Source organism: Pseudorasbora parva, chromosome 5 (genome assembly GCF_024679245.1).
Source record: "Pseudorasbora parva isolate DD20220531a chromosome 5, ASM2467924v1, whole genome shotgun sequence".
Taxonomy (NCBI): domain Eukaryota; kingdom Metazoa; phylum Chordata; class Actinopteri; order Cypriniformes; family Gobionidae; genus Pseudorasbora; species Pseudorasbora parva.
The window spans coordinates 19,551,416-19,576,700 of record NC_090176.1 but is presented as its reverse complement, the minus strand read 5'-3'; the positions used below and the strand labels follow the sequence as shown (position 1 = coordinate 19,576,700).

Here is a 25,285-nt window from a genome sequence, read left to right as displayed (position 1 = left end):
AGTATATTAATGTTTCGAGGAACTACCAGATAAAGGCACCTCTGAAGATAGGATTTTACACAAACACTGGATTTAGACTTCCATCCACTGCCGGAATCGGCCACATTTTCAATTGGTGTTGCTGATTTTCATTAAACACTTGGTCTCTGTTGCCACCTTGTGGCTAAAACATGAACTTTACTTCTTCCCTCTTTCCGCTTTACACTTTCATTGGATGAGTGAGCATGATCATAGCCTATTTGCACAAAATTTGAGTTGACTCAGCGGATTAATACATACTTATCTTTAAATTATCCTCCGTTTGATTTAAATAATCAAGCCAGGCATGAGTAGGTTTAAACACAAAGGGCATGAAATAGGCTTTCTCTGCTGTGAATGTTGGGAACTGTAGGGCTTGTATACACAAACGCTGTTTGTCAGGATACGCTCATCTCCTAATCCCAGTGGGTGCATGCTGAGTGGTGCATGCGAATGAGTGCTTTGGCCTCCCAATGGCCTGCAGGCTTGTGCTATAATGAGACAGACTGATGATAAATGGGGGATTGAGAGCAGAACCACACAAACCGGCTGAGTGGTCAGACTGTAATTACCTGCCCTTTAATTGCTTTAAGTATCCCTACTCACCTACTCCCTACTTACACGGACTTGTCTCGCAGTGCTAAACTTAATCATCATCACAACATGACCATAAACACCTGTCATTAATTATGTATATGTGGCAAGGTCGAGTGGAAAACTATATAGTATATTGGACCATATTTAAGGAACAATTCACCCAAAAATAAAACAAAATGGTGTCAGTTTATTCATACTATGTCATTCCAAACCTGTGCTGTTTTTTGTTTTTGCTTTTTCTCTCAGAGAAGAATTAATGAAGAATGTGAACTATTAATATTCAAAACAAAATTTACAGTAAATTCTATTCATGTTTACAATGACCTGGATACACTTATTCTATTATTAGTCCTCTATGGTATGCATTATGTTCTATCCATTAAATATTTTTTTTCAAATAAGTTTTTATTACATGAAATTGCTTCAATCATACAAACCCAAAAAGATTTTTGAAAAACTTAGGGAAATGTTGCAATACTGCAACACTGTACAACATGGGAAAATGGTCAAAATAGTAGTTTCTGAATTATGCTTTACTTTTTAATTTAAATGCACATTTCTTTTAGAAATTGATAGATTTATATACTTGGGACTCATGGAAACCAAAAGTAAGCCGATCTAAAGTTTGCTAAATTATAGAGAATGATAGGGATTAAATGATATGCATTTAATTCCTATCATTCCCTATCATTTGGCAAACGCCCATTGCCCTTTCTGTAAAATATTACTGTATTATTTTACTGAAAAGAATAAAAAATGTTGTTGCTTACACATAAATACAACTATACTACAATAAACACTTAAAACAAATAAATAAACGCAACCATATTGTTGATTCTACTAGCCTACTAACAATAAAAAAGTCCCAATGGGGAAATACATTACTCCAATTTCACTGTGGTACCGCATTGCCATATGGAAACATTCTTACTTTTCTCAATTTACAGTTAAACTATGTTAGATAAAATTGATTTGTGAATAAAAAATATCAAATTTATTTATCACAGATGCTGCTGCTGCAAAAAAAAATCCCCCTTGAGAAGAGATGTTTAGAAATGAGGTTATTAGAGCAATTTCTGGAGCTCTTCATCAGGTGTCTTCTGCGGGTGACAGTGGGAAAGAGAATTTTGGAGGGATATTCAAATGTCATTTGACTTAAAAACAGCACATCGCGGGCTATCTTAAGGCATGCCCTTTCATTTTCATAGTGCAATTTATTGTATTTTTTCCCCCTGAATAACAAGGAAATTAGTATAAATTATTTGTTGCCATATGGCAACACTGTACCATAAAGGCTTAACATGTTTTTACTTTAATTTTTTAACTTTAACTTTAACTTTTTTTTAGGAGGCATAGTTTTTTTAAGAGCAAAATAAATGTCAGATGATACAAGTGTTAAGATGTCATTATGAAGTAAAATGCCTTATTCAAATTGTTTTCCATAATCATCTACTTTAATTAATGCTGGAGGCATCTTTTAGTTCAAGGCATCCCCCAATTTATTTATATACATTTATTTATTTATTATTATTTTATATACTTACTTATTTTTCTTCCTTTCCGATACACAACATATATTGTATATTGTGTGTACTGTAATGTCTGGTCTCAAATATTACCAACAAGTCATGGTTAATGTACAGAATTATTGAATATGCAATTTTAGAATATGCAGACCACACAGAAACGAAAAAATATCAACCGTTTCTGTAAAAAAAAAAAAAAAAAAAAAATTATTGAAGAAGACACATTGAAAATAATCTGAACAAGAAGGAACTATTATATTTATTTTATAATTATTATTATTTTGTATGTATATATGTGTGCACGTGTTAGTGTTAGACGTTGTGGAATTATTTGTGGATTATATGAGTAAGTGAATAGAGTTAACTTGTGTGTTGTATGGTTTTGTTGTGTTTAACAAAAATACGATAAATAAAGTATATATAAAAAAAGAAAAAGAAAATAACACCCCCACATGATTGTGTCAAGGTCAATATGTCTCTTAAAATGTCAGATAATTTGACCTTTTTATACCAAGGCAATGTCATGTGGTGTAACCAACATGAGAAAATATCAAAGAGGACCCCTGCAGATCCTCATGACTCAATACATTTCCTAAAATATCAGATAATCTAACCTTTTATTTTGAGATAAGGTTAGTTGTCATCTGGTGTGACCTCTCAAAAACATAATGACATTTATGAATGAGTAATTACACTGCCCAGCCCCCCAAAAAAATTCTGTTTAGATTTAAATTGGCAAAAGCTTAAGAGTCAATGATCATTATTGCAGTGATTTTTGTTTCTACACTGTAAAAAATAATTTAAAAAATAAGTTATCTGGTTGCCGTAAAATTTTGAGTTCATTGAAATTAAAAATTTTAGTTAATACAAAGAACATTTTTGAGAATTGACAACCTTCATTCAAATATTATTAAAATGTTATAAGCATATTTGGTAATTTTGTGTTTTATTTGTGATGACAGAGTCAAATTGCGCTATTTTCGTGATTTATCACATTTATTTGTGGTTCAGATACAATATACAACGTATACTGTATAGCATGGTGTATACAGAGTATATGTAATGATGAGTCCACAGGTTGAGGATCCATATGCAGCTTTATTTAAAAAGCAATAAGATAAACCAACAGGCAGAGGTCAATCACCAACAACAGGAATAACCAGGGAAAGGCAGAGGCGTAGTCACTGGACAGGCAGGGGGTCGAGGCAGGCAGCAAACCAAATCAGCGGAATCTAGTCGAGCAAAGTACAGGTCAATAGGCATGCAGCAAGGGATCAAAACCAGAGATTCAGTCTAAAGTCGTACACGGGAGAAACCAGAAACAGGATACACACTCAGAGTTGTCAGCAGTAGCAAAACAAAACTTTGCAGTGAATGACAGAGTGAACCTAGTTTATATAGACTGATGTGATGAGGCTACTCAGGTGTAAACAATGATGGCTGGTGAGTCAGGGCAAAGGATTGTGGGTAATGAAGTCCAGAGGGAGGATTAAGATTCAGGTGAGGGGGCCCTCTGGTGGCGGTCGGAGGGAGCCACAGAGGCTTGAATTATGACAGTATACAATATACAATTATATATTTCTATTTATTAAACCAACTCCCTTCATTGTATCAACTCAATTTTTTTATTTCAATAAACTCAAAATTTTAAGGCGACCAGGTTACTTACTTTTTTAATTTAAACTAAGGTTATTTTTTTACAGTGTAATATGTTTCTAAGAACTATATTTTAAAAAGATATTCTTTTAATCATGAACAATTTTAATTAATTGACCCTAACATGTGTCTTTTGCCGTCCTAGGGCTCCAAGAGGACAACCCCTCAGACGCCGAGACAGAGTGCTGCGATGTCCGATGGGACAGCAGGGCGGACAACAGCTCCAAAGGCACTCTCAAAAGAACTCACCCGTCGTGTCAGCACGGGACATCCCTGACCTCGTCAGCGGCCTCTAGACTGTGCAACAGCAGACTCAAACTCTGCCTGCTGGTCCTCGTCCTCCTTCATACTGTTGCCACTCTCACAGCATCCCACAATCCCACCGGGTTCAACCTCACCTCCAGCTCCTCCAACGAGGAATGACGGAATAGCCACTCAGTAACGCAGTTACAGTGCCGATTCCAGTGACGTGACGGACCGTGGGTAACTTGCTGGTGCAGAGACTGTGGACATGCAATCGAAGCTAACCAAGCAAATTGACGAAGCGAAACAAACACTGGACAAATCTCAATCAAGCAACAAGAACAAGGGACAACACCGTAGCCTTTGTTGAAAGAGGCTTCTAGGGGGTGGAGTTCTCTCGCACCACGTTTTTTACACTGTGTCTATGGTTTGGATTTCTGTTGCACTAGATGACTACAGGATCTAATTCATGTTTCTTTTCTTTTCATTTGGGTCTTTGTGCGGAAAGGATTGGCAGAGACGGATGAGTTAAATGTACAGTATCCAAGTGAATATTCAAGACTGAGTGCGTCTATGTGAGCGAATGGATGAGTGCGTGTGCATGTGTGCCTGTGCTTGCATCCGTGTGTCCACTTAGATGTTCTTCTCGTTTTTATCCGTAATCACAAACTCTCTGAATGCTGCTCTATTCATTACGAGGGTTTCTACTGCAGTTTCGTTGACAAATCTGCCTAGACAAATACCATGACACCCAACAAAAAGCCCAGGTTCAAACTCAGATCCGCCCATTAAGATCCTGTAACCTTATTAAGGTAGCCTGATTTTTTTTGTTGCTTGAATGATGTCATTTCCTGCCAGGTCAGGTCAGTAGCTTTGGGAGTCTGGGAACATAAATGTCGCACAGTTATTCGCTTAAGTGCTTGACTGAAAAGGTTGCTGGGATGTTATTTGTTATCCAGACTTCTGTTTTTTCCCCCCTCAATCTGCAAAAAGACGTCCACGAATCTGTTTTAATGTTATATATCATATTAAGATATTATATTCTATACCCTATATTCTCTAATTGCATGTTATAACCAGAGTTTAGACTACGCTGCTAAAGTTTTAAAGAAATAAATCCAAACAATCTGAAAGAGAGGAGCTCTCACTCCGAGTACCGTCCAAATTGCTATTTGGCAGCATGAACCCAGCCAATCAGAGCTTACGAGACAAATTATCCCAATCACACAGAGAGGATCCATTACTCCTTATTACAGTAAAGGGCTTACCCATCATCTACACACATTCAAACACTCCTGCATGTAGAGATTCATGTGGTAAGAATAACTCAGTGAAAACAACGTTAATTTGTTACAAAGACAGTCGGGTGGGCAGGAAGTTGGGGGAGTGCGGCTCCAGATAGTAAAAGGAAGGCCCGTCTCAGGTGGCAGGGCTTAAGGTATCTGGTTCTTTGTGAGAAAGAGAGGCAAAGTTAAGGGCTGATCTATTATTTTATGTTTTTTTTCTACAGGTATGCTCTAATGAGGATGTGTCACTGTGACACACAAAACGAAGCCTTGAGTTTAACTAGTTCTTGAAAGCCTCAGTGTGAACCTGTTTGAATGACAGGCGTCACACTCGTGTTTCCATCTCATAGGACATAAATGTTAGATGCATATACATTTCATGTATCGGTCACCGCTAGCTTTAAGGCTAACTATGCTAACTAAAAAAAGAAAAACAAAGTGTTTTGTAGCCATATTTGTGTAAAGCAGGCCAACATAATGCATGCCATAGGAATAAAATGGAGCACATACATTTCATGTCATTTTATTCCTTGCCTTTAGCCTAAAAATAAGACATGTACAATATCTGTAGGTTGTCTGCATTAGGGATGCGGTTACATTTTCCTTCATATGGCGAAATTCCGTGGGCGAAATGCAGTCAATCTGGACGGAATTTCACATCAAGCGAAAGTTTTTTTGCATGTGAATTAAATTTGTTAACCTTTGACCGCTCAAATGTGTTTATTAACCAGTATCATGCTGCTTAATTTGGAAGTGACCTCTGAGTAAGCGTTGCTTCATGCATCACTACACTATTGGATCTTTTTGTCTGCAAAGTTTCGCTAATGTGACCTTGATTTGGAAGGCAGTGATGGTAATATGAATTACCACCAGATGCTATACCCTTAAACTCTCTGTGAGGCAAAGTTAAAGGTCCCGTTCTTCGCGTGTTTTCGAAGCTTTGATTATGTTTACAGTGTGCAATATAACATGAGTTCATGTTTCGCATGTAAAAAAACACAGTATTTTTCACACAATTTACTTATCTGTATACTGGTGTTTCCTCTGTCCTAAAAACGGCCTGATGATTTCCTTGTTCTATGAAGTCCCTCCTTCAGAAACACATAACGAGTTCTGATTAGGCCAGCGCTTCCCGCGCTGTGATTGGACAGCAGCTTAGCGCACATTGCAAGGAAAGGTCCCGTCTCTTACCATAACGGGTAGATACGCGCGCTCGATGTCATTGCAAAAATGTCTATATTGCCTTATCAATTTGAGCCGGAATCAGACCCGGAGAGTATCGAAGAGGATCGATTACAACCTGCTCAGGAAAGACTTTTGCAGGATGTTTCAAAATAGTAAGCTGTCTATTCAGTAGTTTAAACTGATCATTACACACACCAACAATCGATGGTGTCTGAATGAATTACTAAACTTTTATATGCTAAGTTTTTCGGATTAGTTTCAATTACCATCTAACGTTAGTTAACAAAGCTAAACAGCGTTGCACTTTGTGTCATGAGTTACATAAACTGTTAAACGGACCAACTTAAATAATAAAATACACCATAAACCATAAACAACGCCTTCTCCAGACAAAGAGGAAACTGCGTCATCTTTTAAGAATAATCTTTCTGCGAATCCGGCATTAAACTGATTGAGATTGAGGAAGCAGTCCTCAGCAAAATGTGCTGCACATAGTTTTAAATTGTGATTATAATTTTCCGGAACCGAGTTAACCATAAACTGTAGCCACGATCTCTACGTACAGCGTCCGTGGGAAGGCCAAACAAAGGTGATTTGACTCCGGAATGAAAATAACAGCGTTTCAATGGCATGGCGACAAACACACTCTACAAAAACAACGCTTCCTATTCTCGACCTGCGAGAGCAAAAGGACCAGCCCCCGAATTTGCGCGTTCTTGTGGGCGGAGGGTTCGTCAACAAACAGTTTTAGTTGCGTCATTAAAGCAGGAAGTACAGAGGAGTAGTCCAAACCGACCGTTCGCTGTAGGCTTTGAAAGAAGAAAGAACTTCTGTTAAATAAAATATCTCGCTTGGCATTGAACTTTGAGCTTTATAATGTTACAGGTATTATTTATGCTCTAACAGCAACATTACACACTAACTAAAGTTTGAAAGATGGAATCGCAAAGAATGGGACCTTTAAGAACTTAAATTTTAAGAGAAGATATCAATCCATTTGCCATTTTGTGGTTTAACCTACCATTAGCGGTGACCTTTTGAGGTGTTCAAAAGCACAAAGTGATGTTTTTGTTGTCTGAAACAGACAGTTGATAAAAAGACATTTGACCTGAACAGCCAAATACTGAGAGAGAGAAGCTTATTTCATTCTGTAGTTTTTACATTTTCCCCAGCTAAATGGACTCAGAGCGCTAACTTTTGGCTGTTCAGGGTTTTTGAATTTGGTCTAGAAGAATTTTATCAAACATATTTGATATTAATACTGACTTTTAATATCCTCACCATTATAGCTTTGATTAATTGATTTGAGGTCCATCTAATGTTCTCATTAATACATTAGTATATTTCAAATTAAACCAATATGTTACCAGAAAACACTATAGCCAGTGCTATATGTACAATGCTATGCCATACATGGGATGTGCTTTAGTTAAAATAGCAAGACCAGGAAGTTTTTACCAAATTATAAGGCACTACAGCTCTGTTTGAGGTGTATTAGAGCAGTCTGGCAAGCTGTGCTGAGGACTTGGTTAATGAATAATTAGAGGAAGACACAGAGAGATACAGTATACCCTCCTGAGAGCTTATTAGTGGGTTTATAACCTTCAATATTCAGCTCAAACCACCTGCTCAGAACAGCAGAGATAAGAAATGATTCTCTCTGTTCATCTCCAAACAAAACTAATTGAACTTCTCAAAATGGGCCTGATGGTATACGAAAGACGGATAGGAGATGGCATAGTGAGCGATGGGCTTAGCAATATTATTCATTTGCTAAGGAGTTCTGGATGTTTGTTATAGGGAGCTAAGCGGACACACAAATCGACACGATAATACATGCTTGTTCACTCTGAAATCCTTTGTATATATATACTTGGCAATGCTCTACAAGTCAGGAAGGATTCGAGTTATGTCAATTTCAACATGTCAATATGGTTTGCCTATTAAATAATCGGTCCAATATAAGTTTTGAATCAGGGCACCATGTTAGACAAAAACGTATTTCAGACGACACCATTCACAACAAAGCGTCATCTAAAACATCTTCCTAAATGGAGAGCGGTGTTGTGGCTGCTCAGATTTGTCATGTTTGTAACATGTTTCTCTGTTTGTTGGGATTCAATCACCATTCAGTATGTCTCAGCGACTATCCAGATTGAATGTAACAGATGCCTGCTAATATCGCTACACACCACCAAACCTAATATAAGATGTATTTTATGCTTGCACATGTTTTATGGTCATTTCCGAGTACTGATCCAGCTGTGTAAGTAGTATTCCACATTGCGTAATCACTTAGCAAGCAGAAATACTTTCTTTTCTCTTTCTGAATCCTGTGGACCTATGCAGCCCTCAACCTCAGTTGTTTTTCTGTTGTAAATACGTTTTGAGAATGCTAAACAATGTGTGTCTCTGTTTGATTTGGAGGTTTCCTTGTGTTCTGAGTTGGTGTCCTTTTTTAACTCCTCTTTTGTAAGTGTCAGAGATCATTGGTTGGTTTGTGCTGAGATCGATACTGAGAGTGGAGTGGTTTCATCACAAGAACTGTCCTCTTGGTCACAACATCGGCACCCGCAGGCTGTGATGCTGTGTGATGGTACGTGCAAAGCAATGACTTTAAGAAAAAAAGATAAAGGTTTAAAGGCATATAGAGATAACATTATGACTATGACTACTGGAAAAAATAATATTATATACTACCGGTATATTGTAATATTATAGATGATTTAGTTCAGTAACCTATTTAATTTTTTTACAAGCAACTTTGATGAAATAATTTATAAAACAATCTCACAAGTTATGATCTTTTCGAAGGTATGATTATACTGCTAAAATGATTAAAGTTGTGTTCTGATGAAATAACAAATATTGTCTGTTCATTTGTGTCAGGGTGATGGTTCAATTTGATTCTGACTTTTAGGTCAAAAGAGGTTAGAAATGAGTTCAGGTCATACCCTGCTAAAAAAAAATTCTAAAGAACCCCTTTATGAAAAGGTTTTTTCTGAGTTGTCTCTGAATATTTCCTGTTGCTTAAAATGGTTTAAAAAAGTGTTTTCTTGGTTGAAAACATGAGAATGGGAAATGGGAAACATGGGACACTTCACCACTTTTTCATATTAAACTATGTTATTCCCTTAACTAAAACGAACTGATACATACCTCTCTCATCTGAGTGTGTGCACTTAATCGCTCTGACGCGCGGTGACAATCTGATAGCATTTAGCTTAGCCCACTAAGCCCAGTTCATTCACTATGGTACCAAACAGAGATCAAGTTAGAAGCCACCAAACACCTCCACGCTTTCCCTATTTAAATACAGTTACGTGGATAGTTGAACGATCAAGTATGACATAATATAAAATGTGGCACTTTTCTAAGCGGATTAAAATGGAGAGCTATAATGTATGGCGGAATAGCACTTCAACTCGGCGCAGTAAAAAGTCCCGCTGAAACATCCTCCCTCACATCTCCCCCTCCCCCCTATCAACAGAAATGAGAGGGGGAGATGTGAGGGACGATGTTTCAGCTGTGACTTTTTACTGCGCCGAGTTGAAGTACTCTCAGAAGTGCTAATCCGCCATACATTATAGTTCTCCCTTTTAATCCGCTTAGAAAAGTGCCACGTTTTATATTGTCATCATACTTGATCGTTCAACTATCCACGTAACTGTATTTAAAAAGGGAAAACGTGGAGGTGTTTGGTGGCTTCTAACTTGATCTTTGTTTGGTACCATAGTGAATGAACTGGGCTTAGTGGGCTAAGCTAAATGCTATCAGAACGTCACCTATGCACACACTGAGACGAGAGAGGTATGTATCAACTCGTTTTAGTAAAGGGAATAACATAGTTTTAATATGAAAATTAAAGTGAAGTATCCCTTTAAGGAAACATTCCTTTTTATCAGTATTCAAACATTATGGGAACATTACCAGACCTTAAAAGATTATGGATTTGGCAGCCAAGTTTATTGACTTAGCCCGCAAGAATCTCTCTATCTTGGAGTACTCTGCCTGCTTTAGTCTACTGGCTGCAAGATCACACTTTGATAACGAGACAATCAAGCCTCTTTATTGGTTTAGGCAAATTATTACAGCCCCCTTGACTTACCAGACCTGGGAAAAGGAACCTGCAGAGTGACGATCCTTTGTTGTCAGTCTGCATACCCGCAGTTGATGGATGCGTTGTTGACCAGTGCAGGAAAGGAGCCCTCAGCCCACCGCAGAACTGGAGACTGCCACGGACCCTGAGCCAGAGCCAAAAGCCACGACCCGTCCCAGAGCTGAATGTTGCCACCCAGTCTGATCAGATGTGTGTGCCGACTTCTGCATATAAGCCGGAAGGAAACAGAGAGGAGTTTGAGGACGATGAAAGCCTTCCTCCATTGATTCCGCCCAGCCCCAAGCCTTCATCGCCCCTGGTCCTGCCTAGCTCAAAGACTGTATCACTGCTGATTTTACCAAACATAAAAAATCCAGTATTGTTGAAGTGACATCCGCCCTGCCTCCCTCTTTCTCTCACAGCCTTTAACTGCACCCTTCAGGCCCTCAGCAATACTTTTGAAACTAGACGGTTGGCTCGGCCTCAGATCTGCGAGCCTGATCTCACAAAAATAATTAATATAAATAATATAAATAAATTTAGCCGTGCATATGCTACGCAGTTTTTCGCGTGCATGTGATACACACTTTTCAGCGTATTATACGCACAAACCAACCACCCCACCACCCCCATCCTACCCCAGAACGTGTCATATACACGTCATAAAGTGCGTATCATGTGCACACGAAAAACTGTGTAGCATATGCACGGCAAAACTAATTTTGGCGTATACATTCCACAAGATTGCACACTCGTACTATTGATATGCATTCACATGTGATCGTGTTGGATCTGCTGGGAACCAGCTCTGCTTTGGAGTGGGGAAGTCCGGGGATCCTGACTTTTAATTAATTCATTGGTGATAGAAATAGCTCATATGAAAAGATAAAACCCTCCCAAATGATGTTTAATGCACTGAAATAAATAATTTTCACAGAAAAAATATTTATCATTTAATCAAGACAGAAAGGTTGGCAAGACAAAAGTTTTGTCGCCTATACAGAAATTGAACAAATTTACTGCAAATACAAAAATATGTCAGCAAATTAAGTTGTGGCACTGTGAGATCCAAATGTAATATCTTGTATGGCTTCCATGAGCTTGAAGGACTGCATCCATGCGGTTTGGCAAGGATTCATACAATTTATTGATGAAGTCATCAGGAATAGCTAAGAAAGCAGTCTTGCATGCCTCCCAGAGTTCATCAATATTCTTTGGTTTCATCTTCCATGCGTCCTCTTTCATCCTACCCCACATATGCTCAATGATGTTCATGTCTGGTGACTGGGCTGGCCAATCCTGGAGCATCTTGACCTTCTTCGCCTTGAGGAACTTTGATGTGGAGATTGAAGTATGCGATGGAGCACCGTCCTGCTGCAGAATTTGGCCTCTTTTATGGTTGGGAATATAAGAGGTAGCTAAGATTTCTTGGTATTTTAGACTATTGATGTTGCCTTCCACCCTGCAGATCTCTTGCACACCCCCATACCGGATGTAACCCCAGACCATGATTTTTCCGCCACCAAACTTCACTGTTTTCTGGGTGAATCTCGGATCCATTCGGGCACCAGTAGGTCTCCTGCAATATTTGCGGCGACTGTGGTGTAATTCAACAGAAGATTCATCTGAAAAATCCACCTTCTGCCACTTTTCCTGCGTCCCTCCTTTTAGCAGGCTTTAGGCCTTGGCAAATGCCACACGGTTTTTCAATTGTCTTTTGTTTAGTGCTGGCTTCTGAGCACTGATTCGACCATGGAGGCAATTTCAAGACAGAATCCGACAAACTGTTCTGGTTGACACAGGGACTTAAGGTGACCAGGTCTCGTGGAGCTCTGCTGCAGTGGAAAATGGGCTGGCCTTGGATTTTCGAGCCAACAAACGGTCCTCTCGAGCAGTTGTCTTGCGGGGTCTGCCTGACCTGGGCTTGTCAAAAACGTCTCCAGTCTCTTCAAATCTTTTTTTTATCCTCTGTACTTGACGCTGAGACACATTGAAGGTATCTGCCACATCAGCAGTGGATCTGGTCTTGAGCCTCTTGATAATCAAAACTTTAGTCTCAGGGTGAATCTTAGGCATGTTTGCAGAGGTCTAGTTGCAGTTGATGTGAAGGTCTAGTGTACTGGAGTTCTTTTTATACACACTTGAGACCTAATTGATCCATTATTAGTCACAGGTGAAGCTCATATGACAAGGTGACAACACTTATGTCTTTGCAAAAATTGACTCAATGGGTTTACCAAGCTGTGAATATTAGAATACTTTTTGAAAGTTTAGTTTTTCACTGAAACATTATCACAAAAGCTGGTGGGATTAAAATTCTTGTAAAAAAAATCTTGATTAGAAATAAATTTCAGCGGCACTTTAGGTCAATTTGTACACAAGCGACAAGACTTTTGTCAGGGACTGTATAATATAAATAATATTTTGAATATAAAAAATTTGTTGAATACATATTTTTTTTTTTTGTTTGCATACAAAAAGTATTCTTGTTGCTACATAAAATGAAAGTTTTAGTCACGTGGACTATTTTAATGATGTCTTTACTTTTCTGGGCATTGAAAGTGGCAATTACATTACTTTTTATGGGGGGGGGGGGGGGGGCAAAAAGCTCTCGGATTTCATCAAAATATCTTAATTTGTGATACGGTGGTGAACGAAGGTCTTGCGGGTTTGGAACAAAATGAGGTTGAGTAAATAATGACAGAATTTTCATTTCTGGGTGAACTAAGCCTTCAATGTTACTGGAAAAATGTTTGTTCATATCTTTGAGAATATCTTGCCAGAAAATTCTGAGAATGTTCACTATTATCTGGGTAATTGGATGTGTGTCAAATACTAACTATATAAAATTACTATATTATAAATCTATTTTGACATAATATGATGGTAGGAATTTTAAATTTAAGGCATGCATGTTTATATTTATCCAACTCTTAAGTGAACCATCTATACAGTAGGTTTACAGGTCGTACCTGATTGACTTGACAAAAGGAAATAATCTAACAGTCATAATGAAAGGGCAAAGGTACAGTCAATAGTCTTATAAGCTGACACAGAAGTGCACCTGACAGGTTATGCCTGTTTGAGCATAGATTTGTGTAGATCATTATCTAAAATTGTTAAAGCAAACAACCAAGGCTGGGCAGTGGACTTAATTATAGTATAATACGGAACAATGTATATCATTATATTAAAGACTATTCTAAGTCTGAGAAGTGTATTTAGTGATAGATTAATAAATAAATGTTACTACTGTTCAAACATTTTAGATTTCGTTTTTAAAATAAGTCTCTTTTGCTTTTACACGATTCTTCCGAAATCATCCTATGTTACATTGCTAAATATCAAGATAAACAATAAGAGATCTTTTTCAAACATTTAAAAATTGTTAGGCTACCTGTCCTTACGTACATTACATGCAGAGGTGGGGTGGGGGTGACAGTAAAAGCTAGTTGTCAACTATAGTTAACTATGATGTTTTTTTTTTTTTTTTTTTTTTTTTTTAATAAAAGGATAGATTCCAGTTAGGCTACTTCATGTGGGTTTGTTGATTATAAGTATCCAGTAGTTCTTTAGCACTGCTGTTTTTTGTTGTTGTTGTTGTTGTTGTTTTTTTTTTGTTTTTTTTGCAATTTAAAGGAACTGTATGTAAGAAATGTATTTTAATTAATCATAAAATGGTCCTGATATGGTCCCGTAACAGAGGTCCCGACTCTGTGTGGTCGTTAAAAATCACAGGATGTCCTTCGATAAAGAGTAGGGGTTTAACCCCCGGCATCCTGGCCAAATTTGCCCATTGGCCTCTGTCCATCATGGCCTCCTAATAATCCCCCTCTCCTGATTGGCTTCATCACTCTGTCTCCTCTCCACCAATCAGCTGGTGTGCGGTGAGCGTTCTGGCGCAATATGGCTGCCGTCGCATCATCCAGGTGGGTGCTGCACATTGGTGGTGGTTGAGGAGATTCCCCCCTTCTATATGTAAAGCGATTTGGGTGTCTAGAAAAGCGCTATATAAATGTAATGAATTATTATATTATTATTATTATTGTCATTTAAAAGTTGTTGTTGCAGCCCTCAACTGATGTTGATGTTTTGGCCTGAAGTGCCGCCCTGCACCTATCTGCCAATCACGAAGTCAGTATTGATTCGGCATCTGGGGGGAGGGGGATACACCACTCTGCAGTCATTTGAATGAGATTGCAGTACCAGTTTTGGCCACAATTTTACATACACTTCCTTTAATTACGTAAATATACCTCAATGTTAGACGCAGCACTGCTGTCTATTGATAGATCAGCATGATACTCTTGAGTTTTGTGTAAATTACATAGTGAGTTTTAGAGAGGCTCTTCTGAAAACCACACTTTATTTCTGAAACTTAGAAGCTAGATAGACAACTCTGGCCCTCAAAATCAACTTTACTACAAAGTTTAGCTCCAAACCTAATCAAACACCAGACTAGGTTGTGCAAGGTCTTCAGGATAGCTACCGGAAATAAGGTTGCCAACCATTTTGTATAATTTGGAATCGTCCCGTATTTAAAGCATCAATGAAATTTGTCCCGTATTTTCAGGCATATGCGCTAAATTGAGAATTAATCATTCCTTTGAGACAAATCATTGTTTGCTTTGCAAACATAACAGTTCGCAGAAGGCTGTAAAACCCAGCAGAATCCCCTGTTGGTGTTCGCTATGCTCACGTTACCAGCAATAACTGTTCACATTACATTTTCGGCAAATCACTTTGGGCGGATGCAAACAACGTGATTAATGGTTATGAGTTCAACATTCAGCCATGCAAAAAAAGCATGCACTCTCCCTGATGGAAGACGTGGTCAAAAAGGGAAGTCGTCTTTCACTATTGTAAGTTAGTTAAATAGAGAAAAAAACATTTTATATTTAAAGGACAACTCAGGTGAGAAATGAACCTAGGGGTAATTAACAGATGGTTACCGAGTAGTTCGTCTCTGGGATGCTTATAACGGTTGTCTATGGGACAAAGGGTAAGTGAAATTAAATCGCTAGTTAATACACTAAAAATAGCCTCACACTAACATAGTAGGTGGGAAAGTGACGTCGATGCATTCCCTCTAAAGAGGAAATGCATCAATGTCACTTTCCTGCCGTAACACGCCCCCCCAGCTGGGGCTGAGTGGCAAAAGAGCTGCTGCGTGACTGGAGTTAATGGAGAAAAACACAAGTAGAGCAAACGATCATTACAACTTACTAAAGATTCAGTGATCCATGGATAATGATATGCAGCCAGGAATCGTGTTTTCCTGACATTTTTAGGAGCCTCATTTTGACAAGAATGTTTATAACTGTCATTCATCACATTTATCGAGTGAATCCCGCATGTATATGTGGAAGGGTCCGTGTTTTGAAGCTAGTGGTGATAATATATTCACTAAAAGCTGTCACTCATTCAATAAACACAATCTCACAAAGTTCCCAGTGAAGTTCGTATACAATGAATCTCTTATTTTCACAATGTCTGCACTTACAGAGGATTGCTGCGCGTGTTTAACTTAACTCAGCGCCTGGACAAACGCTTGAACGGTGAGTGATTCCAAATTCAACATCTTTGGCCAATTCCATTGTTGAAGTCTACAAACATGTCTGTGATTGGCTACATTACACACCAAGGCGAAAACATGTTGGAAATGTAATCATTTGACGAGTGTAAATACAGATCCACACTGGATATTTTGCTAGCTCCTTTTCGCTGATAATATGCAATTATTACGAATTCTTACAGAGGATTACAGATCACAAACAAGCAGTTATGGGAAGCTTTTTACACTAAAGGCAGAAGCAGCAGCAGGCAGTGGTTTGAGTGAGAAAATTACACGCTGTTATCAAGTTCATCTCTAGTCCGGAACAGCGATGTCCATGCGGCCCGTGGACAAGCCTCCCCTACCCTTCTGGCGCCGGGCCTGGTTTTGTGTTTTTTTCCACTGCATTCGTGCTGTAAACCAGTGCTGCCTCTCAGTCTTTCTGCCACTCAGTAGGGCGTAACCGCAATCACTCCAGTTGACGATGACGTCACGTGCATCCCTCTATAGGCTACACGATTAAGATTAAGTTATCGGTCTTCAATAAAGTTCTCAAAACTATGCTAATGGCAAAAAACGCTAAAAAAAAAAATCAATGTTCATGTTGTTAGTTTTTTTTTCCTGAAAAGTTTTAGTTGGTCAACATGTTATTTTATGTTAGTACTTGTTTCATAACGTCCAGAGAGCATTAATATGTGGACTATAGTATTTTTAAAGTTTATAAAGTGAATTTTCCTTTAATGATAAAAAGTAAGAACATTTTTAACGTTCAGATTAATATCATGAATGTAATAAACTTAATGGTCACGTCCTTAGTACATATTTTCTTTCTAGATAAGGTTAGCTGGTAAACAAGTAGCACACAGACAAGAGTCAGTAGTTATGAAGGAAATGTTTTTTGTTTCCACATAAAATCACATTAGGGCATATCATATGTGTTTTAAATTAATAAATCTATACAATTTAACAATTTACATTTTTACTGGGCGCATAAGGGCCTATTATTATGAATATTGAACTCGTAGGACGCGTTGGACGTCAGCAGAAGGTTCCATTGTTTCCGCCCGGAACTTCCCAGAAGCGACACCAGTGTACAGCAGCAGTCCGGCTAGATTTGCTGCTAGCCACAGTGGATCAGCTGTTATTTCACGGGATGCTCGTATAGATGACCGTTTCGCCTGCTCGTAAGCTCAGCTCTCTGAAGATGTGCCGCTGAAGAATGCGATAGATGTGAGTAGTTTTGTATCAGACTGCCAGCAGATGTGTGTTAGAAATGGCTAGCAGCTGTATTAGCTGTGCAGTACATGAAGTCCAGAGGGGAAAAGCTGCTGTCAACATCAATCTGTCATCGGCGTGTTTATGATTTTTGTCAGCCGGGTTTGGACTTCAGGGTGTTTCTCTGTCACGATGTCAACAGCTGTCTGAAAAGCGAAGTGCGGATATGCTGACGGTGTTTTACTGTATGATTTGATATTGGGGTCAGGTCGTGGAGCAGCTGCTTTTCTATTGAATTGCATTGCGAAAGTCATGTGGATTTTTGGAGAGAAAAAAAGCTCTATTTTTGAACTCTAAAAAATGGTATGTGCAGTATAGACGAACAAGTGAGTATTGATCATCAACTGCATTCCTGTGTGATTGCATTGGTCAAGACTGGACTTGGTCCCTCTGACACCCTGGGGACAGCTCTGTTGTGTCATCAAGAAAAAAACCTTATAACGTTAGTATTTATCGCTGTGTGTGTTTAGATGACTCACGATGTAACTTTCACTCTAGTTCTCCAGTCTACTGTGGTGCTAATATCAAGATGGTACAATGGTTATATATGAAGAAGGTAATACCATGGTACGTCCGGTCCATACCATGTCATGGTAGGGCAGGGAGAGGTGACTGCGTATATCATAATACAGTTATTTATTTATTGGCTATATAGTTAGTTGCTAGAGTTATAAGAGAAGTGTTTTATATTACTTAATCATGGAAATGCCTGTTGTTGGGTAATCCAGTGAATTAAGTACTTCACAGATGAAAAGCACTTCATCTCGTTTGATTTTTTCTTCTTTCTATTAGGAAAATAAGTGAGTGGAAAAAACGGGGACAAAACAAAAGATTAATATTTGAACACAAATAGTTCCAGTTTTTTTTCATTGGACGAGCTAAATTCAAGGTTGTTGTAAAATTGTCAAAATCTATTTAACATTTACAAAGTTAAAATATATATTTAAGAGAATACTCCAAAAAACATCTTTTTATTTTACATATTATTTACATTCCTTTGTCAGTCCAAACCTGTTTGACTTTCTTTATTCTCCTGGACACGAAATAAGGTATTTTGAATAAATTTAGAATAAAATCCTATATGAATACGTCTTGAATAAGTATGTGTTTTGCTCCATACAATGGAAGTCAATTATAAACCAAAACTAGGGCTGCACGTTTTGAGAAAAATCTCTAATGGCTTAATATCTAATCTAATTATATATATACATACATACATACACACACACACACACACAGACACACATATATATCAGGCTTGTGCAAAATTCTAGCCTGACAAGCCAGACCCACATCAAGATGTTTGGTCTGGAAACTCACCATAGACAGGGCTCAATCCAAGGGGCGGGATAAACGGTTGTCTTTCAAACTCCCTCTGCACGCGATAGGATAGCGCTACCACCAACCAGAGCAACGAAGGTGAAACAGAGCTTGTTGCTAGATTAAACATTCGCCGTATCCGGTCAGCAAAACTCCGAACACATCTTCCCTTTTTAAGAATGACTTCAGTGCCGTTCTTTGTTCTTTTCTCAGAAAAAAACTTAACTCCAAGTCTTCCAGAGTCGCGGTCAAAGCTGATTCGAAAGACCACCGTTCGCCAGTTTCTTACTAGAAGCACGCAAACACAACTCGGCCGTCGTCATTATGGCCCCGCCCACCGACTCTGTACACGATGTGATTGGCCCAGCAAGAGTTAGGCGAATACAGCTCAGAAGGGTATTGAGAGTTGCTAGACGACACTCGTGGGCAGATTAAATTTGCTGCCGCTAGGGTGCGTCTAGATTTCTAGGCTAGCAAAATTCAGTATTGAATTGAGAATTACTCCCACATTCCAATGAACATTGAATTGAATTTGAATTGATGTCAAAAACAGGATGTAGAATTACAATTTGAATTTGAATTAAAGGAAGCAGAATTTAAATTCAAGAAAAATTCAAAGAAATTGATATACATGTCCATCTTGCCATAGCAGCTTCATCTGCATCTGTTGAGAGAATCTTTAGTGTTGCAGGAAAGATCTTCAGAGCAGAACGCTGCAGACTCGATGATAAAACATCTGAGGAGCGATTGAGAATTAGATGCATCAGTGTTGCTCAGTGAGTTTTGCATTGAAATGAATGATATCTGCATTTACAACAACTTTGTGTTATTTTATTACTTTGAAGTGAAAATAACATTTGGAACAAAACGAATTAAACAACATTGAGGGGTTAATTTATTTAAATTGATCATTATCTATATTTTAGAACAAAATGTATTCAGTGACTACACTAAAAATGAATTATGGCTCTTGTAATTTTCACCCCAAAAAAATTAAGGTGATAATTAAAAATAGTATGCATTTTTTCTCAATAAAATTATGGTTCAACTTCAGTGTTGTATAGAAATAAAACCAAGAGATACACTTTCATAATTTTTAAAGGAAATGTAAGCACTTACATAAGCACTTACAAAAAATGAGATTACTGGTTTATTTTAAGAGAATTAGTACAATTATGCAGTTTTGTTTAGAGACACCATTGTTAGTTCCCAGCATGCTTTGCATATGGCTGGAAATGGAGATGAATATTGAAATGAAGTGTTGTTTAATGTGTTTTTGAGTGAAGGGAAACATCTGTTAATGTATAATGTTCATTTATGTTTGACATTTGAAAGAATATCTGTTATGTTGAAGTTTTGACCGTTACCATTGTGCAGAAGAGTAGAGCTTATTGTTAGGTTGTGATGTGAATAACTTATTATTATTATTATTATTATTATTATTATTATGAAGAATGTTGCTTTGTTCAATGAGCAATAGCATTGCTAATGCTAGTGCAATAACAAGTTTGTTTCTACAACATCAAACAGACTGTTAATTAAATAACATAACTAAAGGTCAAATATAAACAGGTCATTTCCTTTTACTCTAATAAATATATATCTTATTAGTTGAATGTGATTTTTTTAATTTTTTAATTTAAGTTGATTTTGAATTTATATATATATATATATATATATATATATATATATATATATATATATATATATATATATATATATATATATATATATATATTAGGGATGGGCATTTTCCCAAAATATTGTGTTCGAATATTTGGGTTCATAAAAATAGAATATTCGAATAATCGTTTATTTAAATTAGGTATTTTGAGAAAAAGAGAGAGATGTTTCTTTCTTTTTTTCTCTAAACATGTCGTCACCATTTCTGAACAAGCTTATGATTAGGCAATGTACACAACACGCTTACATTATATATGGTTTTAAAACATTAATCAGTATGTGTAAAAAAAAAAATGCCTAAAGAACAAAAGCATCATAAGCTCAAGCAGCGCGAGCGGAAAAAAAACCCCACTAAGAAATCAGAGCACTATGTTAGCTATATTGTGCAGAACGTACACACACACACACACACACAGACACACACACACGAGTCGGTATAAGTTATGGTTGTCGTTGTCCTGTTTGTATTGTTTCTCATTGAGAGAAACGATAATATTGGATGATGATATTATTATCGGGTGAGAAAACGTGCCAATGACAGACGTTGCGAAGACAAAGATAACGGTTAAGTGAAGTTTAAGTGAAGCACTTAAATTGTGTTTTCTGTTCTTAAACCCTCGACGAAACTTAAAGGAAGCAGTTGTCTCGAGAACATTGTTGCTAATGCTATCATAATATATCTCGCCCTCACTCGGGATGCAGATGTGCTTACCCGCATTTGTGAACGCAGTGATGCTTTTTCCTCCTCCTGCTGGTGTTTGGATGATTCTCGTTGTTCTGATAACCCAGTTTCATTAACTGATTTTATCAAAAGTAACTCCATTTTGTAAAATCATTTTCAAATGTCATCTAAGTAATTCCAAACACATCGCGAGGCAGACGACGACATTGTGATCAAATACACTCAACTTATTTACCTGCTCCACAGCGCCACGCAGTGGATTTAGTTATAACTGCGAGATCTAGAGGGATTTCTCATAGATCCACTGCATTTACAGCCAGCAAATCAACGCAGTAAAATTCGAATAGTATTTTTAGCTTTCGAATGTTAATTACAGATAGAATATTCGACTATTCGAATATTCGTGCACACCCCTAATATATATATATATATATATATATATATATATATATATATATATATATATATATATATATATATATATATAATTTCAAAATCAACTTAAATAAAAAAAATCTCATTCAACTAATAAGATTTAATTCATCATAAAAACTACTGAAATATTATGTAATTGTGTATGTTGTTATCATATATATTTATTAAAATAGATAGTGTGTAATATTTTTACAGTGTCTATGCATGTAATGAAATTGTTATCAAATTACAAAATGTAATTGTTGTATTACTGAGGTAAAATGTGTCATTACATTAGTTATTAGTCATATTAAAAGGAAATTGCTTTGCATTTATAAAGTAATCCAAAACATTATACTGGGTAACTTATAACAGCAATTATATTTACAACGTAACCTTCCTAATACTGAATATTTGTGAGATTTAACACATTCTTTCAGTTGTGTGACTGTGGAATTTCTTTGAATTGTCATGAATTTAATTCTACTTCCTGTCATTCAAATTCAACTTCCTGTGTGGTAGAGTCAATTCAAATTCCAAATCATGAATTGAATACAGGCCAATTCTGAATTACGCAAAAGCCTCCAAGTCTGTCTTATGTTTTTCTTTGAAATAAGCGTTTTTATCAGGCTTCTATCATGTATAGGTTTCTACCTAAGGACCTGTACTTCTGAATCTGCTGAGGCTGGGATTTAGTGTGTTTGAAGTGAAAGTATTTGATAATTGTCGTATTTGTACGATGCTTTTGATCTCTTTACAATTTACGATCAATAAGGTTTTAGCGTGTTTATCAACAGCGTTTCATTCTATCCCCCTACACTGCCCCCTAAACCTAACCATCACACACACACACACACACACACACACAAAAACACACAAACCCTGCCCCTAAACCTACCCATCACAAGACATTCTGCACTTTTACATAAAAATAAAAAAAACATCATTTAGTATGTTTATAAATCTATTTACATTGTGGACATACACACACATAATGGTTTGTTTCGGTGTAGACATTCACGCGGAATCACGGCGTAGACATATACGCGTATTAGTCATGTCCCGATATCAATTTTTCATGTTGCGATTAATTGCTGACGTTTATCACGATGTACTGAATGTTTAAATACAATAATGCACCAAAAATATATACAGCTCTGGAAAAAAAATTACAAGAAATCAATGTTAAGTGGTCTCTTGATTTTTTTCAGAGCTGTAAAAGTACAATTTTCAAACAGATTTGTGTTTAAGCTTGTTTAAGCTTGAAAATAAATAGGCTATTAAGTCTTTAAGTATTAAGTATTAGGTGCTGTGATGAACATTGAGATTACAAAAAACGAATGGCTGTTTTAAAAACTCCTTCACTAGCGCGGATGCTTTTGTTTGCGGGGTTTCCGGGGTAAAGGTTGCATTCTTCCGTTCCATCAGCGCCCTCTGATGTCACTGAGCGGCACTTCAGCAGCGTCTCCTTCACTCGTTCAGTCATGTGCAAACGCACGTTGGGCTTGTTTACATCTGAGCGCGTCCATTTGACGCAGAACAGCGGTGTTGAGCATTTAAACGGTTGATGGGCAAAGTATTCTTGAGTGCATTATAAAAAAAATATTAATTGTTAATAAATTATTATTTACGATATTTTAAAGTGCCCACGAGAACAATATTGTGCATATTCATTATCGTGATAAATCGCATTATCGAAAATCGGCACATGTCTAACGCATATAGCTCAAAATGCGTGCATGCAAAGTCATGATGTCATGTTGTTTAAAGATTAATCGTGCAGCTCTAATACATAAGGGAACAGGACTGTAACATAAAATCAAGGCACCTACAAATGTTCTAGTAAAATCTCTGACCTTACAAACTGACTTTCTGTGTTTCTCCAGAATACGCCTGCAGTGAGTTTCGAAGACTCTCTTGTCATCAAGGTTGCCATGGAGAAGCCATGGAGGTTATGGGCGGTACTTGAGGCGTGTTTGCTGACCGTGTGCGCGTGGTCCTGGGGAATTTGCCGCGTCTCCCTGCTGGCCCTCATTCTGACCTTCCACCTGTACGGAGGCTTCATACTGCTGGGACTCATCCTGGTCTCTGTGGCCGGCATCCTGTACAAGTTCCAGGACGTGCTGCTTTACTTCCCCGACCAGCCCTCGTCCTCGCGCCTTTATGTTCCTATGCCCACGGGAATCCCACATGAGAACGTGTACGTCCGCACCAAAGATGGCGTGCGGCTCAATCTCATCCTGCTCCGTTACACGGGCGAAAACCCTGCCACCGTTCCCACCATTTTATATTTCCACGGCAATGCGGGGAACATCGGCCACCGTGTGCCGAACGCACTGCTCATGCTGGTAAACCTGAAAGCCAACGTGGTCCTGGTGGACTACAGAGGCTACGGAAAAAGCGAAGGAGAACCTAGCGAAGAGGGACTGTACCAGGACGCAGAGGCTACCTTGGATTACATCATGACCCGGCCGGACATCGACAAGACCAAGGTGGTGCTGTTCGGCCGCTCGTTGGGGGGTGCGGTGGCCATCCGCCTGGCGTCTGGCAACCCGCATCGAGTGGCTGCCATCATGGTGGAGAACACTTTCCTGAGCATCCCACACATGGCGGCCACGCTGTTCTCTTTCTTCCCCATGCGTTACCTGCCCCTCTGGTGCTACAAGAACAAGTTTCTGTCCTATAGACACGTGGTTCTCTGCCGTATGCCATCTCTCTTCATCTCGGGCTTATCAGACCAACTCATCCCCCCGATGATGATGAAACAGCTGTACGAGCTGTCTCCTTCTCGGACTAAACGCCTCGGCATCTTTCCCGAGGGTACGCACAATGACACCTGGCAGTGCCAGGGTTATTTTGCCGCCCTAGAGCAGTTTATGAAAGAGCTACTTAAAAGCCATGCAAGTGAAGAGACGGCCCAGGGGACGACCAACGTCACCATAATCTAGAACAATCACTACTGGGGACTGCTCTATATATCTGAACCCTCTCAAAAAGAATGTACAATTGATTCTCTCTTTTCTATTATTTCTCTTCTCTCCAACATCCTAAGCTCTTTCTTTCCATTGATCACACACCGAGAATTCATTCATTATTTAGAATTTCATTTATTCAATTGAGCCTTTAAAATATTTTTGTTGGTTTTTATATCAAGCATAAAAGCATATTCTTCAAGAATTGAATTACTCTTTTTTTTTTTTTCAAGCAATTTCCACTCTTAAAGGCTTAGTTCACCCATAAATAAAAAATCTTTCATAAATCACTCACTCTCATGTTGTTCCAAACCCGTAAGACTTTCGTTCATCTTTGGAAAACAAGTAAAGTCTGTAATGAAATACGAGAGCTTTCCATCCCTCTATTGACAGTCTACGCAACTACCACTTTCAGGCGCTAGAAAGGTAGTAAAGACATCATGAAAGTAACCAATATGACTGCAGTGGTTTAACCTCAATTTTATGAAGTGTCGCGAGTGCTTTGTTTGTGCAAAAAAACATAATGTACCGCTTTATTTACAAAATATTTATCTCCAGCACACGTTCAGGCAGCAACATCTGCTCCCGCGTCAACGCAAAACTCATGCGAAGGTCTCGCGTCTAAAATTATCAATTATGTTTTTTGCGCTCCGAGTACTCACGCTGCTTCATAACATTGAGGATATACCACTGGAGTTATGTGGATTACTTTTATGATGTCTTCACTACCTTTCAGGGTCTTGAAAGTGGTAGATGAATAGACTGTCAATAGAGG

At 38.0% G+C, this 25,285-nt stretch overlaps 2 protein-coding genes across 2 annotated transcripts in view; both read left to right on the top strand.

Moving 5' to 3' along the window:
• The window catches only part of LOC137075161 (NALCN channel auxiliary factor 1), a 212,345-nt gene extending 202,968 nt beyond the window's left edge, over nucleotides 1–9,377 (top strand). Inside the window, exon 3 of the mRNA XM_067443437.1 lies at nucleotides 3,943–9,377. Within this exon, the coding sequence (XP_067299538.1) occupies nucleotides 3,943–4,220 (278 nt within the window). The 3' untranslated portion in view covers nucleotides 4,221–9,377. The remainder of the gene's footprint in view (nucleotides 1–3,942) is intronic.
• A 7,816-nt stretch (nucleotides 9,378–17,193) lies between these two features.
• abhd13 (abhydrolase domain containing 13) lies at nucleotides 17,194–24,769 on the top strand. The gene is made up of 2 exons (XM_067444940.1): nucleotides 17,194–17,394; nucleotides 23,425–24,769. The coding sequence occupies exon 2, from the start codon at nucleotides 23,473–23,475 to the stop codon at nucleotides 24,484–24,486; it is 1,014 nt and encodes a 337-aa protein (XP_067301041.1). The 5' UTR covers nucleotides 17,194–17,394; nucleotides 23,425–23,472; the 3' UTR covers nucleotides 24,487–24,769.
• Nucleotides 24,770–25,285: the final 516 nt, after the last annotated feature.